Consider the following 18,221-nt stretch of genomic DNA (forward strand, 5'->3'; position numbering starts at 1 on the left):
AGTTCACACACGTAGGCACACACTCACGCACAAATTTAAAATTCCACTGTACCTATGAACACCATGTATGGGTAGGGTATTCACATCACACATACACAGTTCTGTTGCTATTCCAAGCAAAGGTATCATCTTTAATAAAAAGTGAATTATCTTATAATTGTTTTGAATGCACATCATACATGACCACAATAGCTGTCATGACTCACAAATCAACAAGTACAAAACTAAAGCTATAAATTTGATTATACATCTGTGTAAGTACTGGCTCAGTATAATGTACTAAACTCCCAATCATCATCATCTCCACGAAAGAATATAAAATAACAAAATATTGTCACAAACATCAACAAATTTCCGATAGATACACATAAAGCTGCAAGTGGTTCAATCTAAAAGATGAAAAAAAAAAAGATAAAAGTGTTATTGTAAATTCTAAGGGACACTAGCAATGACACAGCACATGATATTAGTGATTCTATCAATGATATACATGTAGACACTACATGGTAGCATGTGATACAGTCAAGGTATATAAGTCAGTGCAAATACCTAACAGACAAGTGTGTATCAAATTCTAGCACTGTTTAAGTATAAAATCACCACCTAAAACGTCGCTGTTACAGATCATCTTAGAAACATCTTATAGGACAAAATCACTAGTCTCGTCCCCAGCCGCCCACGTGCTTGATCACGCGAAGGTCATCTGGTGACATTAGTCCAACTTCTTGGCCCAGGAAGTGTGCATTAATAAAGTATGCACTTGCAAAACTAGCTTTGTAGTTGTCTTAAGGCTTCTTCGCCGTTGATTGTTGTTCTAAGTCGAATGCTAAGAAGGTTTTCGTACATAAAGTTTTAAACGGCGTTTATTAGTCACTCCAGCGATTTTTATAAAGTAGCACTCCTTTAAGTGAATGAAAAGTTTATTCATTTGAATGTAAGCATAAATGAGCACATTGTAGCAATATTCCACTAGGGCCAAGAAAGTGGACCAAAGTCACCAGACGACCTTCGCGTGATCAAGTGCGTGGGCAGCTGGGGACGAGACTAGAAAATCACCTTTACGGAATAATATTGGTCCAAATACAGCACTAAAAACAAGAAAACACTTACAGGCAGCCGGATATAGAAATTGCCCATGCTAAAATTTGTCTGCTAGCCTACCTGACCACAATCACAAGCTGGAGGCTAAACAAACCAACGTGCGCCCACCATTTTACAACACAATAACAAACTCACCAGTGGGATGTGCTTTTGGGGTTCCAATGAGTGCATGCCCTCTGCACTTTCAGGCTGGTCGTTGTCTTTTTCATGCAACAAAACCATATCAAGCACTTTCCTTGAGTAGCATAGTTAGACACCACTAAATTATATATAATGCTCATGCTACTGTAAGAGATACTGGACACCTGGTAGATGCCTGTAACTTCACGATAGGTTTGAGACCACTCCCATTGATCTTAGTTGATCAATAACAATCTAGTGCAGAGACCACATCTCTTAACAATCTATCTATTCAAACATGATGACCACGCCCCTTATTACTTTAGTTGTATTTATAATAATGGCACAGTGAAAATAAGGAATAGTGAAAATTGGTAGGCTAGAGGCTGACTTGAGATACTCTAATAACTTCGTTTTTAAATGAACATCTTCCATCCTATTGGTCAAGCCATAAGTGTTATTAACCCTTGGAGTGTCAAGGGTTACTGTATTTGTCTTGCGCAGCTGTGCAAATTTGTTTAACTGCTGCGTACTTCATTCATAGGTTAAAAACAAGGTGCCATTAAGCTTCTCTTGATGAATTTAACAAATGAAACATGTGGATTGTTCCATAATTGCTTTATTCAAAAGTTTGCTGTTTGTCTTGGCCTTCCTCACTTCTTGATGAACTCTCGATATACAAAAGTGATAACAATAAATTCATTTTTTTACCGTAGTACTAGTGACTGATTCAGACAAGGGATTGACAAACTTCAACAAAACCAGGGACGAGATTTCAAAATCTTTAATAAGATTTCAAGAGTTCCATAATACATTAACTAGTCCAGATTTTACCAGCAAACTACAACATTTCAGGCCAGGCTTCTTACAGGTCCCTCAGATAAGATTATTGGCTCTTTAAACTAACGAGCCTTCATGGAACACGTGGTCGGTGGACTAAAAAATGCTAACGCCTACAGGACTATGGTCCACGTAATGTCTGAGGTGTTGCCACACAAATTATCATGCTATTTGCTGCTGCTTGTTTGTGCAAATTGGAGCCAAAGCTACTGTAATATATTCATTAGGTACAAATTACATGTTTATACCTGGTTTGTGTGCTAATCAAGGTGATCATAGTAATCGTGGTCCTGCTATAAAAAATGGGACAAAGCAGCAAAGCCGATCCACGTGTTGTGTCATCTGGCACTATGGATCTAGACATAGTACTTCCATATGTTTACTCAATTTTCCTGAGAGTTTTAAACAATAGTGCTTCATTTTGTATGTTTAGTTTTAGAATTCCTTGATCTTCCATTAAGTTTCTATTTTCATTTTAAAAAGATTCTAGATTAACGGTCTGCAAAAAAATAAGATAGTTTTCTTTTAAAGTCTGCCTGGTAGACGTGATGCAAATCATACTTGAGACATTTAGGAAATTGTATGTAACTTGCCAGCAGTCCTTAGAGCAGTTAAGAAGAAATATGAAGAAATTGAGAGGGGCATTTTCTGAAGCCACACCCTTTGTACTCAATTTTATTATTTTTTTGGAACTTGAGATAAAATACAGAACACATACTGCATTTCCTTGGTCGTAGCTGTACTTGAGTAGTGCCACAATTGATTATGAAAATAAGGGCTTAAACATTATAATTAAGTAAATTAATTATTAATTAAACATTGTTTTCAAGCATTGATTTTAGGAGCTAAGACAATAAACATAATGGTGTTTAACTCTTAAGCCAGAAAATTAGATCTAAATATGCATCAGAGCACTGTAACTTTCGAAGTGTATGTCCTATGGCTATACAATTTATGTCCTTCTACTTGTTATGTAACAAGGATTAAACTGATACCTACGGTTTTACCCTAATGCTAAACAATGATCTAGCCATGTAACTAACTAACTATCTAAACTAACTTTATCAGTAAGGAAACACACAAACCCTTACATACTTTTGTAAAATGATCCAGGTGGCTGTTCCTATCAACTTGCGACAAGTTCTGTTTGCTTCTCCATTAACTTCCCATAATTTATGCGATTAAACCCACAATCAAACTTAATGTAGCAAGAATTTTGAAAGATGGAAATGCGAATTGCTGTTGTTCATTACTTCTTAACAAGCAAGCCACTGTAGTTACAGTGTTCATTTAAACTTCTCCAAGTAGCGAACAGACTCCAATCAGTATGTAGTTTTAGGCTATAAGAGATACTTAATGTTGCCACATGCATGTCCGTATTGTGTAAATACATATTCACCAAAATTCTGTGCGGAGTAAACAAGGTATCTATATGACAATTCTGTGGATCACTGGTGGTAAGCTTACACTTTAAGGTTACGGAATAGTATAAAATGCGTGGGCGGAACAAATTCAAAACACCAAGCAGGGATAAATAATTTCAACAACTGTGTTGCGGTAGCAATACAACTAATTGTGTTTGTTTCTTTTACTGCAGAACAGTAACTCTTCTTTGGTGTGTGGTCCACAATAGAGCAATGTTTTATAAAAACATGCTGCCTAAAACCAGACAAACAGATTACTGAATCCTTATAATTTCAACACAAGTAACTAAAAAACTAAAATATCTAAGTCCTGTTGAAGCGATTTTTAAAGTTACTGGTCGTATAGGGGTTTTATTGAACTTTCAGTAGTTTTTTTTTCGAGTGAAACAAGCGCTCTGAGGCTTGTATCTCTGTCACTGGGAAGAAACATGCCAAAAACGCTTCCACAGGACCTAATAAATTTAATATACAGTATCACTATGCCCCAGAAATGCCAATAGAGCCTACAGCTTTGCTGTATTTGGCGCAGAAAAAACATGGTAGTGACAGCTGGAGCTGAGCGATGTACAGGCTGGCTTACCTGTCTTGCTACAACAACTTGTAGTGTTCCACCTGCCTCAAACTACACTGTAGCTACATAAAAACATTAAATATGAAGGGCTTCACCTTCTTTCATTTCATGCTGCTAGACTGGTTTTATGGGCTTCTCAAAAAGTATCGATAAACATTCAAAATTTGATTGCAAAATTTCCCGTGACTATACCGTAACCTTAAGTAAAGTAGATAACTAAAGCTTGTTTAATTATATACCTATCTACTCTTATAAAACATATACTTACTCTAATAGAACATACACCTGCTGCCAAATACAGCCATTACATAGTTAAGCAAGACTCTGATAGTCCACAACTCCACTGCACTGAAAAGTGGAGACAAAGAAATTCTGAATTTCCTGTCATACCAGAAATTAGCTATCACCTTCACAGTGCCTTGGTATTCAGTTACAGTACATGCTACATAAGGATATTGTTTTTCCCACAAACAAAAAGCATAAAAAATTAAATACCTGCAATAATAAGGGTTCACCATGTACTTACTTGTAATAATTCACATTGCACACACTATTAATCACGTGAAGGTAATCTAGTAGCATTAGTCAATCTTCTAAAGCCCCAGGAAGGGAGCACTAATAAAAGTATATACGTACCTGAAAACTAGCTTAGCAAGTTGACTATGGTTAATGCTCTGGGCTTGATTTCTTTACTGTTCAAGATTATCCCAAGATGTGCCTTTCGTCAACCGTAGCAACTACATTGCATACATTATGGAGATGATTTCTGTATTGACTGGTTGAATTCAGGAGCACTCCTTTGCTTGCAACACCATATTATAATGGGTGAAACATAGCTGAAGATAAAGAAAAATGGTCATTCTTGATAATCAGTTGAGGCCTGTTAATAAAACTCGTACAGGAAAACTTTGCTCTGAGGTGGTTTCTTTTTGGCGGTCTGAAGTACAGGTGTGGCAATTCTCCTCACACTTTGTTAACTACCTTTAGTTCGTTTACTTGTTATATGCAAGCTGATGTTACCATTTAACGTTTTTGCTCACATGGGTGAATATGGACAAACGTAGGTAGATAGATAGGTACGCACACACACACTTTTCGGAAAACAATTACAGTTAACCAGGCAAATGCCCAGAGCTGGCTTTTGGCTGGCTGTGGGCACATGTCTGGTTTAAAAAGCAATGAAACGAGGTCATCTATATCTGCAGCTATAGTAATAGACAACCAATCCCTACTTTGGTTATGGCTATACCATCGATGACAGGCTATACAAGACTGAAGTAGATGCCCTCCCTTCTATGATCCCTACTCAAAAATTTCTAATCTTTCATTACACTTGTATGCGCATATATGGATGAACATACACTGTAAATTAGCACACACAAATACACAGACACTTACTATTCCTTTATGACCAAGGAGTACTGTAAATCCTGTAATATACAGAATGTAGTATATTAGAAAGTTCACTCAATGCTAAGGTGACTACTACGGTACTGCTCAATCTCGCAAGAATGCAAACAATTAAAAACTTGCTGATTAAAGGGTGTGGCATCCATTTCACTCATGAGTATTCATCCCGTTTCATTTGGGATGAATACTTGCAAGTGAAGCAGGTGCCACGCCCTTCATTTAATGAGTTTTTAAATCGTGAGACGACATTGTGTTTGAGCGGTACCGTACATTGGAAACTTTGAAATATGTATACAGACTGAAATCCTGACAATATTCCAATTTACATAGTGAAATGCCAATTGAACCATGCATACAGTATGTACACACAATGTGAAATTCATAGGTAACATTGTTCCTAAGTCAGGTAACATTATTCCTAAGTCACAATATATCAGATTTTGTGAAAATTAAGAAATATATTACATATATATAGAATGATGAAAATGAGCAAAGTAAAACTCTTGACAATTCTTACCAGCAAAAATCCATACCTCAAAATTTTGTATAAAGTTTTAACTAGATAGCTACTGTAATTTCATGTATTTCAAAATTCATTATTTGTATCCCACTGAGCAACCTAGTTTGTAATTTTTATGACCTCTTTGTTGTTAAGAAGGAAAATGAGCTGTTAAAGTTTCAGCCTAATCTGGTGAGAACTTAGTAAAAAGAGCAAAATAATTGATTAGTACAGTGCCTATAAGGAAAATAAATTACAGCTTATTTAATCAATCATACCGTAATTACGTCACGAGTGCAACAGGCTACAGAGTTGGGACTTGTGTCATTCTATTCACCATGAACTAGGGCATTCATAAGATTTTTTGTCTCTATCCACCCATACTATGAGAAGGCTGTTCAAGCTTATAAATGGTGATGGTAAAGTTATGTTATACCGCAGTGTAAACAAACACAAAGAGTTTCTTACTCTCCATGAGCAAAAAGAAAATACAAAGAACCTAAAATGAAATTTGAAGGTGTATATATTGGTGATGGCTGGACGGATCCAGCTCATGTTAGGAATAGGACCAGGGAAGTTTCCATAGTAAAAAAGAGTTGATTTCTTTTAAGCTACAGATGCAAGAAAACCGGGTTTTTTTCGATTCCCATAAAATATGCACTTGTCTGTTGTATGCCTGCACCAGCTGCATTACACATTATCGTGTGTTTTAAAGAGGAGAATGTAGTGATGTATTAGATATTTCAATTCAATTGTTCTTTGAAATGATTAAAATGTGAATAAAATTATTTTTGCAGCATGTGTTTTTTTCCCCAATGTATTACAGTGGCATTATCTAAAACAAGTTGATGTTGTGTTACTTCTAAAAACCAGGCGCCATGCAGCTAGCTAACTCATCTGGAATTAACCAATAGGTTTTTGGTTGTGCAATAATACATAATTAATTTATTGTAGTTCTCGGATTTTGTAGTTCATGAAATTTTCGTAATTCTTCAATTACGTTGCTATGCACTGTTAAGGAAGCGCTTGTTAAACAAACCACTTTTAACAACATATTACGCACAGAAGTATCTTCTAAAGCTGTTTTATAGTTCGACTATTGTGTTTTTTCCAACAAATTTTCTCGACAAAGCCTCAGAGCTGCTCTTCATTTTTGTTCGCATACGTAGGGGATACGCCCCCTTCCCAACTTGAAGGGATAGGCTATTCCTGGTAGTCTACGAGGCTAGCACTGTTGTTTCTCAATTGTTAAACGCCTGTAAAGCCCGAAGGGAAGGTAATTCACAAAGTCTGAGGAGAGTCGCCACACCTGTATTTCAGACCACTGAAAAGAAACCACCTCAGAGCAAAGTTTACCTGTGCGGAAGTTAAGTATAGCCTTCATTTTGCTTTCATTTCTTACGTAAAAGCTGCTTTTTCCTTTTAACGATTTTGCTCACGTGGGTGCATACGGACAAACATAGATAGGTAGGTAGATAGGTGTACACACACACACACACACACACACACACTTTTACAAAAACAATTTCAGTAAACCAGGCGCACATCCATAGCCGGCTGTGGGCACGCGCCTGGTTTAAAATCAACAGAATTATGCAAACTAGTCAGGTTTTCACTCAACCAGATGCACACCCAAAGCTGACCTATTACTGGATATGGATACACCTTGTTGAAAAAGCAAAAAAATTCTGGCAGTAAAACTTCTTATAATAATAGTAATCTACAGAGTACAATATAACAGTCGGCCATCGGCCATTTTCCGACCAACTGATGCTGTTGACTGATCAATGTAGCCATTGGTCGGCCATTTGTGCTGATCAAAATTTTTTGAAACTGTAATTCTTTATTATTAGTCTTTATAACATGTATTATTATAGTTATTATTATTGTTGTATCGTTACCTTTCCTTACCAAAGCTATTTAATCGCTATGTGAAGTCTCGATCCCATCGAAGCATTGACTCAATGTGCATGCGTAAACTAGAGCACTGCACCTCATATTTATCCCAATTATCGATTGTGGGTTACTGTCGACGTTGTGAAGAAGCGATCACTACATTGACTACACGAGTGGCGCCTTCCAGGAGAAGGAAAGAAAGTAATGTTTGCGAAGTGGAGGTACGATATTAAGTATAAGATTAAAGATGGCCATTTCGTGGTTAGAGTCTGTAGAGAATGTACTGGCTGGAGAAAGTGGAATGAAAGTCAGGTGATAAAAGTGTTCTGCACATGGAAAGTTCGAGAGTAAGTTTTGATCTATTGCTATTCATAAGAGAAACTTTAGTAATAGCTAGTTGATAATTCAATCTGTGATGACTCAACACCACTTGTAACAAAGCATTTAGCCCAGCTAACTCTACAAACTGGCTGTACAATACATTGATTCATAGTTGTTGTTTTTTTGTAAAATATGTATGCAGCAACACAAATTTTGTACTTGTATTACTAATGAACAATTAATTCTCTATAAAATGCATGTGTTTAAAGTTCAGTGATAAGTAGCTGAAAGTGGGCACAGATTCAATCTCAGAGTGATCCTTTTTCAAAATTTCCGGGGGGGGGGGCATGCCCCTAGATCCCCCTAGAAGGCTTGTGCTTCACACTGCAGGGTGTGCTTCGCACTGTGGGGTGTACTTCGCACACTAGGATAGTACACCTCTATCTTATGGCCATGCAATTTCAGAAATGGCCAATCAAATTTACTATTGATCGGCCATTCTGTCCGAGCAATAATTTTCCCTTATATTGTACACTGAATCTATGCAACACACAACTCTTACAGAAAATGATTTCTTACACCAGCACAGTAAATTACTCTACTAAACACCAATGAACTCACCAAAAGCTGATACAACAATGAATGAAGACACAAAGTAAGCAATCTCATAGGCAACATGGCTGCGGATTATAACACTGATAATATGCATACTAAACCAAAGACTTACTTTGAGTCAGATGAAAAGACATCGTGACGATCAAGTCTTCTGGCAATTGCCAAAGGAAAAGGTCCAAGAATATAAAAGCAAACTATTTCAGGAGAGACTTGATAATAATATAATTATAACCAACTGTTTTAGCATGCATACAATTCTTATAGGACAGTTATTTTAGTGGCCACCTAGTGTGTTGTCACTTTTGCAAGCAAGCAACATACTGTCACTTAAGAATTGTACACGAAGACGAATTAGGAGTGGCAAGTGGTAGTACTATATACACAGCAAATAATTAGCAGCACAGCAAAACTATAAACACCAGAAGTGTTTATCAGGATACATACAGGCAACTAGAACATGTGATTCAATAACATACAATTGATAACTTGGGCACGGACTTGTAGGCAGACATGTTTTTAACATGATAACCTGGATGTTCCAAATTCTTCCATTATACAACACATGTTGGATATTTGGTGGAAGCTCCAACAAACACAACAGAAAAATATAGGCACACTCTCGAGGACAGCATGAAGTTGCAATAATTCTCACAGCATGGTTCAGTAATTTTGAACTAAACAAGATGTTCTTTGTAACAAACGTAAGTATGGGAGCTCCACATAGTATGGTAGCACTACATAGTAGAAATCACAAACAATTGCATGTTCCTGGCAAAAAATTACTGTCAACCAGAAAACCAGGATTTTCTGACTGACTAACTTTTGCAGACAACTATACTTCAATAACAGCTAACCAGCACATCAACTCGGCAAGTGCCTTTTGACGTACTGCAGGTAGGAGACAGCTATTACAGGTATTCAAGTACTACAGGTAATCAGGCACACGTAACATGTACTAACAAATAGTCACTTCATTTGTTAACTAAACAATGACAAGAAAAGATAATATCAATTTGGCTGTCTGTGCTTTATGCAACCCCTTCCTTTGGGAGTCTTTTACATTAGGGCATTTGTAATGCCCTGCTAAGAATCCAATGTCTTCATCAATTGTTTACCTGTAAAAGTCACTGATAGACGATTTCTGTTTTCAGAAGCAAAAAAATTGTAAAACGTGTAGTGAAACCATTCGCATTCATCACACCCACTATCAAGCTAGCAAGAAGAAAGCACTATCCAGAGTATCTAATGTACGTTCTTAATCAATGAAAGTATCATGTCCAGTACACAACTTTGTGCTCATTGAATAAACCTGTTCTTCATCAGATATGCATCTAGCATTGTACTTTTTTAGAACAGCACAGTTTGTACCTAGACCAGTGAAATCATGTTTTCAGTAGAAATGGTACCAAATAAATTGATAGCGAATACCCTGTTTCTGTTATATAGAAATTAATATTTAAAACAAAGAATCAAGCAGCAATAATTCAATTACTTCAACAGTTAATCAGTAGCATAAGAATTAGAAAGGCAACAAATCCTATTATCGAAATAAAACCCACACCCTTAATAAGCAATGTAGTTGTTTTGCATAACATTACACACGGAGAAGTAATGTGGATCACATGACCATTTTCTACATGTTTGGTTGTCGTCCACAATACAATACATAACTGAACATCTAGTATTACCCATGTAACATTATCACTGATCACAATCTACTTACCAACAAACATTGGCCACCAGTTACTACAGTAATAAAATCACCACTAACCTACTCACAATACATCAGGCGACTACTCACCTAAAGGGTGGTAGGGCACAACCTAACAATAACAACAGTAGTCCAACAGATCCTGTTAGGGCCATCCCTATCAGTCTGTGTAGTAGACAGTCACGATTATCACACAGTAAACACACAAACAAACAGTTCCAACTTACATTCCTAAAGAGGCTGTTTTCATCGTCATTAGGATTCCCGATTCATAGTGCGTACAACGAAAATGACTACAAGTAAACGTGATTACTATATGATAAGAAACTCACAGCGGATTTTCATTTCCAGTGTGCCTCTCTTTAAAAGCGCTTCGTGTCAAACCACTGTCAAGCGAGTGTAAACTCGAGTGTAAAATAACGATCACGTGACAAACTTAAAACCCACAATTGTTAATTTTGATGCGACAATAACAAAGATTTGTGACCGGATTTGCGAAAAGGTACCTTTTTCACACAATTTGACCCATTTTTTGAACTTTGAAGCTTCGTAACTTTTTGATCATTTCATATAATTGCCTGAAACTTTCCATGAGTGTAGCTACAGTATCTGACTGCATTTTGAAACTAAGAGCAAGTTAATCAGTGTAAGGAGTCAAGTGTTACATCATGTTGTTTGCTGGCATGTAAAATGTGTGGAAAAGGTACCTTTTCGCAAACCCGGTCACATTTTACGTTTCTGGTTGTGTCAACAGATAAACTCATGCAAAATGCCCTACGGGTACTTCTACCGACTTTCCCCTGCAGGATACGTCAAGGATCACGTGAGGTCATAACTAGAGAATTATTATGTGTAAAAGGAAAGAAGGCAAAAGCCTGTGATACCTTATCATTACAAAAAAAGATTAATGTTAGTACAATATAATTAAAAATCAATTTGCCGGAGTCATTTGATCTGAGAAGAAATCATCAAGCTGGTTCTTAAATACATTTAGAGACTGTGCCGTAACTACATAATCTGGTAAACTGTTCCAAGAATTTACTGCTCTTACTGAAAAAAAGTGACATCTTGCCCTGGTGGTAGCATGGGGCTTGTATAGCTTGTACATGTGGCCTCTAGTAGAAGTGACTGAGGAGATGGTAAAGGTCAGAAAAATCAATGCCAATATCATTGTTAACAAGACAGTATAGTAGTATCATATCACCTCTTAGTCGACGATATTGCAATGAAGGTAAGCCCAGTATACATAAACGTTCTGTGTAAGGGGTGTCTTTCAAGCCAGCAAGTGTTCTTGTAGCTCTACGCTGGATCTTTTCGATGTTTTGTTGGTCAAGACTGTAGTGTGAACCCCAAATAATGTTACCATACTCAATCACTGGTCTTACCAAAGACTTGTAAAGAGTAACAAACATGTGGTTATCTGTGAAATGAAAGGTCTTCCGAATACTAGCCAGTGTCCGATTAGCTTTGGAGATCACAGATGTGGCATGGGAATGAAATTTAAGGTTGTCATCAATGAGTACCCCAAGATCTTTGATTGTATCACAGGAAGATATTATTGTACCCTGAATATTGTACTCGCCATACTCATGTGGTGGACCAAGATGCAGTAGGAAGCATTTAGAGGTGTTAAACCTTAGTTGCCACTTGTTGGCCCAAGCCAACAACTTGTTGATATCATCTTGTAACTGCTGAAAATCCTGAGCATCCTGTATTACACGAAACATTTTTAAATCATCAGCAAATTGTAAGACAGAACTACTGACTTGGATAGGAATGTCATTATCATAAATATTAAACGACAGGGGACCAAGCACAGATCCTTGAGGCACACCACTGAGAACATTACACCAAGTTGAAGTTTCACCATTAGTAACTACTCTTTCCTTTCTGCCCACTAAAAAGCCTTTTAACCAGCCTAGGAGGTTCCCTGTTAAGCCATATGACTCCAGTTTAGAGAGTAATCAAGTGTGTGGGACTGAATCAAAGGCCTTAGCAAAATCGAAATAAATAATGTCAACTGAGTGGCCCTGTTCAAGAGGTTTGGTCCAACAGTTTAAGGCAATGAGTAGTTGGGTAACACAAGATCTTCCAGCAGTGAAACCATGTTGGTGAGGAGTGAATAAATTATATTTGACCATGTGTTCCATTATTTTGTCCTTGATAATACTTTCCATCATTTTAACAATAGGAGAGGTGAGGCTGATTGATCTATAATTACTAGTAATAGTGCGGTCACCTTTCTTGAAAATAGGAGTGACTAAAGCCTCTTTCCAAGCATCACGCAAAGTAGAAGAGTTAAAAGATTTATTAAACAAAATTGATAGTGGTACACTGAGCTGTTGTCCACATTCCTTCAGTGATAATATTGGCCAACCATCTGGTCCTGATGCTTTGGCTGGGTTGAGCATAGACAACTTAGCATATACTTCTTGTGGTGTAAATTCTATGTCACTGAGTGGATCCACAACATGGGGCATATAAAATGAAGGCATGGAGGATAGACCTCCTTTAGTAAAAACACTAGCAAAATAATTATTTAACAACGTGCACTTCTCACTATCAGAAAGTAAAACTGTATTGTCAGGACCATGAAGAGAGTTAATTGATGGGTGTACTTTTAATTGAGAGTTAATATATTTTCAAAGCTGCTTAGGATTTTCTTTGGCTCGAGAGACTAACTTGATTTCATAGTTAGAACGTAAACGTCTCGTCAAGTTTCGTAGTTCATTTCTTACTTGACAGTAACATAGGCAATCATCCCGAGAATTACTATGGATGTACTTATTCCACAGTTTGCATTTTCTGTTTCTTAAATTGAGGGCTCTTTGGTTCATAAAAATACACGATTTCCTTCTAGGTACATCCTGAGGAATGCAGTCTTCAAGAATATTTGTGAATTTTTTGCAAATAATTGCCAAGCAGATTGAATGTTCAGGGGTGACAAAATTTCATCTCAGTTGACTTCTTCAATCTAATTTCTCATCTTATCAAAGTTAGCTTGGCGTAAATTATATCTAGGTAAAGTTGATTTGGTACAAGTAGAGTAACATAATAAATTGAACTGAAGACACACATGATCACTAGAACCAATACCAAATTTATGGTATTTATCATAGCTTCCTCATTAGTAAAAAACTAAGTCTAAAACATTAGCAGTAATGTTTGGTCTCTAATGAGTTGGTTCTGTTACATGTTGAGATAAGTAAGAATCGTGAATTGCATCTAGAAGCATTTGTGAGTATGATGTACTACATGACAATGATGACCAGTTGATATTTGGGTAATTGAAATTGCCACAAATGAGAACATGAGAGTATCCTTGGAGTGATAACATCAGGTTACATAAGTTGATGGTACTTTGGTATATGTCAGATGATGGGCTGCGATAAATGCAGTCCACCAGCAGTGAGTCGTGACCTCTAAGAGTTACTTGAATCCAGATATGCTCAACAAAATTGAAACTATCAAAATTGACTTTACTGAAGGACAACTTCTCAGAAACATAAATACCCACACCACGAACAGAAGATGAGATAGCAACATCTGGATCAAAATTAAAAATAGGAGAATAGCCATTGAGGGAAATACGTGCTGAGGTTAATGCATTACAGTGAGCGTTTGGTAAAATTTCAGTGATTAGTATAATATCTGGCTCATTGCCAGCAATGGCCAATTCCAAATCATCTCTTTTATTTAAAAATTGGTAAATATTTGTGTATAGTATATTAAGCCCCTCAATGTCACAGGAAATTTTGTCAGGAAGACTGACTTGATCCACCCGTGGGTGCTTTGGGTGTTTGGGCTGAAGTGTGTACTGCTGAATTATGCTGCATGGGCTCAGTGCGAGGAAGACGAAACACTATGTTTCCATTATGTATAATAAGATCAGTTTCACCACTTGATCTTCTTCTTTTGAGTTCTGTAACAACCTTCTTGTGTCTTTCCCTTTCCAGCTTAGTCATGTCAGTTACAATGTACACTTGCTTAAATTCATTACTTGAGCGTAAACGAGGAGCAGCTGACAGGATACTTTGCTTATCAGTCTCAGAATCAAATCCGACCAATAAGGGACGGTATTTATTTTGTACTTTCCAACCAAGGCAGAATAACTTCTCAATACTGATGTCATTATTGCTAACTGACTTACATACTTCAATAAATTTGGCTTTATCAGCAGCTCGATTAGATTCCTCAGGAAGGTTGTAGACAATAACATTTCTTTTACGTCGATCGCGATCAGATATTTCATCAGCTACATCAAATGTAGACTTAGTTGCTTCAAAGCCACTTGAACATTAAGTCGACTTAGTTGTCAATTCGGATGAAGCTGACTGTAACTGATCCTGTAGAGTAGTGTTCTGAGTACAGAGATCCTTGATCTTTGTTGCAAGGTTTGAAGTGATTGTCTGGAGAGTTGTTAATTCAGCTTTCAGGCCCTGTAGTGCAGAAGTCTGCGACTCACTAACAGATTTCTCGATAGTTGAAATCCGTGCATCCACAAGTGAGAAACCTTCGTAAGACTGGAAAGCTACAGGGAGTACTTGAAGACAGGGGGTACAGAAAAATACAATATTACTGGAGACATTACCAATCAAGATACACTGTTCCTCACTTAACTTGACGCAGCTAGCATGAAGTTGAGACTCACACCAAACGCACTACATCACGTTATCAGTAGCTGGCTTACAGCAAATGATACAATCCTCATCTCTGGGTTTTTTACAGTCTTTGTTTGGGGGAGACGTTGCATTTCGCTTAGCAGCCATTAATCACTCAAATTAACGCTCGGTGTCCTGGCAAAATCATGCACAAAAACAACAGTACTGACGATATAATGTTAGAACCTTGGCAGGTACCATAAGTAGAGTCCAAAATGAGCACGGTACAACACTTGTTGAGTTGAGCGGCTTGACAAGCAACTGTTTTTTTTTTTTTTTGTTTTTTTTTTTTATTATTATTTTTATTTTATTATTATGATGGACAGGATTGATTTTCACCACAGATAGCTTGCTAACATAGACGGCGGAAAGGGTGAAGGGGCTTAGCCCCCCTTAGAATGATATGACGCCGAAATTATCCTTCTTGGAGTGGGGCTGAAAACCGTGATATAAATCTATGTGCTCTAACAGAACACTCAAGGCCTTTATAAAAACGTGTTCCTAAAAATAGCTCTTTTTTTTAAATTTAAAAAAACGAAAAAAGTTGCCTACGACAGGAATCGAACCAGGTACCTCTTACTTTAAGAGTTGGTGTCTTACCACTGTATCAAGTGTTTCCAGGTGGCTATAGGCTGTTTTTTGTACTGCTTATAAATGTTACATTAACCCTGTAGTTAGTTTTGCTTAAAAAAGTTTTTAACTGGCAAATAGATCGTTTTGACTAATAGTTAGTGTTTTAGTTAAATTGTACCTATAAAATTGCTATAGCTGGGCTAAATTAATTTTGGTGAACTTTGACACATTGTGAAAGCTAAAATGGCTACAGCTTCTGGGGGGCACAGCCCCCAGACCTCCTGCTGCCAGAGACCCTATACTCCAGTCAGCTCCCCTCATATCAACTACTTCCTCTGCCACTGCATGATTGTCGCAGATGCAGTCATATATACTTACAGAATTAGCAAAAAAAAGGCAAATATCAAAAGTACATTATCATATAGCTAATATCATGTTATATATATATATCATGCCATTAGAAGTCAAACCTTAGTTTCTGGTCACTCACCCGCATGGAAAACCTGGCCTGAACCCCAGTTTATGAGGACTATTATTAATATTACAGGTGCTTAAGTGCATGTGACAAATTAAGGACACAGATTTTTTTAAAGATCAAGATACTCTAATAGTGCAGTTAGGGGCAGTCACACTACCCTTGACTCTAGAACAGTCAGCAGGTGTATATGCTGCACTGCTAAATGTTTCTGACTAGTTTTGTCCTTGATTATATAGATGCTTCTGTTACCAGTAACTAGCATTAACCACTAGCCTAATAGGCCATAGTCAGCTTTAACTTTCAAATGTGGTTCTCTATAATGATTAGTCTAGAAACTCTTCTCTTTATCACTGGACAATGGTACACTGACTGGAAATATTTGTTGAACCCAAACTTCAACTTTTCATGACTAAATAACTGTATGGTCCTAGATTGACATATCCTTAGTTAAAACATCAACTCCCACATGATCACTGAAAGCATTCTAGCCTGGAACACTCAATGATTCAAAACTTTGACAGTTACTTTTCTCAAGGTTTACTGAATAGAAGGCTGGAAACACATAGTGGGCTAAGATTTCACATTTGAATGAAGAGTAGCTGATGTGCAAAAATATCATTTTGGATCATTTAAACAACTTTACTTTCCTGACATAGAAAATGAGACGTTTCACTTGGAAAGCAAAAGTAGCTATATGAGCAGACCTTAAATTTGTTTCCTATACTGCTTATCTATATATCGTTGTGCTCAGTTGTTTCTAAGCAGGGTAGCTAGCCATCAACAATTTTCCTAGTGCAAGCATAATAAGAATATTGGTTAAGCTGGGTTGATACACTAAAATCAACATGAATTGCTAAATTGAGCAAATAATAACAGTGTGTCACCAGAGTATACATTGATACCAAATTGCGATACATGGTGTACAGTTACTTTATAGCAGGGGGTTGTGATGCTACTAACAGAATTATAAAATACAACAATACGAGGGTCAGCTGGCATATAGCGCCAGAAGTACTGGATGATGATCAAAATCACAAGTAAATTGGTATTATTGCATAGAATACACTCTTGCATCTGTGAATATAGCTACTGTATGTAGCTATAACATGTGGGTAGTTCAGCTATCATTATGTAATAAATTGTAATTATAGTAATCGATGACTTGTACACAGTACATACACAGCTGTTCCATGCAATCCACTTTGGCCTAGCTACACTTTGAAATGATTTATTTAGCAGGTGCTAGCAATATTTAATTGACAATATCATTTCCATGCAATAATCAATTTCTGCCACTTTACCAAACCAGCGTCTCATCATATAAGTCAAACCCAAGTAGTGTGATCCTCTTTTTGATAATAGTTTGCTAATAAAATTCATTGTGGTGAGTTGGTGGTTACAAGTAACAACCATTGATTTGCAAATAACCATTAAGAACATTATGCAACTTTTGAGATGTTGGAGATACATACGATGTGAGCAGCTGGTACTAAGGTGATCATGTGAGGGAAGATATACTAAAAGATGACTAAGTACACGTTGGTGATTGTGAATATAATTACAGTCACAGTAACCAACATTCACTGATTTGTATATACATATAAAAGTTCACTCATGTAGTTGTTAGCTTAATTATGGCAGAAGCTTTTGTTATTAGCAGGCCTTCATTATCATAAGTAGTATCCCAGCCACCAGAGCCATAGAATATCTATGACAGTATCACAATAAAATATTAAACCCATAATTGTTAATTGAGATGTACTCACACCATTGATGGCTTTAACACGTAGTGCATGTGGTCGTATGTACAAGGAACACTGTCATCACATGCAATTTTAACTGGACAGATAGAACTGCCTCTGCCAATGATTCTGTTTCTAATATTCTTAACCGGCATTCTGGTATCACGTAACCACAGATTTTTTTCCTTACATATGACCCTTTCAATCTTGTTTCTATTTTGCACCCTTTGTTCTGGTTTGTAATTTTTTACCTAAATAT

At 36.9% G+C, this 18,221-nt stretch overlaps 1 protein-coding gene across 2 annotated transcripts; it reads right to left on the minus strand.

Moving 5' to 3' along the window:
* Window positions 1-110: 110 nt before the first annotated feature.
* On the minus strand, window positions 111-10,953 carry LOC136257077 (leptin receptor gene-related protein-like). Of its 2 annotated transcripts, XM_066050192.1 has the most exons (8): window positions 10,841-10,953; window positions 10,736-10,748; window positions 10,599-10,673; window positions 10,521-10,543; window positions 8,910-8,991; window positions 8,804-8,862; window positions 5,455-5,486; window positions 111-389 (listed from the first exon to the last, which is right to left on the minus strand). In XM_066050192.1, the coding sequence occupies exons 1-8, from the start codon at window positions 10,851-10,853 to the stop codon at window positions 267-269; spliced, it is 420 nt and encodes a 139-aa protein (XP_065906264.1). In that variant the 5' UTR covers window positions 10,854-10,953; the 3' UTR covers window positions 111-266. The 2 variants fall into 2 exon arrangements, with proteins under 2 accessions (XP_065906264.1, XP_065906265.1); XM_066050193.1 differs by lacking the exon at window positions 5,455-5,486.
* Between the last annotated feature and the right edge of the window lie 7,268 nt (window positions 10,954-18,221).

This window comes from Dysidea avara, chromosome 5 (assembly GCF_963678975.1).
Source record: "Dysidea avara chromosome 5, odDysAvar1.4, whole genome shotgun sequence".
NCBI lineage: Eukaryota > Metazoa > Porifera > Demospongiae > Dictyoceratida > Dysideidae > Dysidea > Dysidea avara.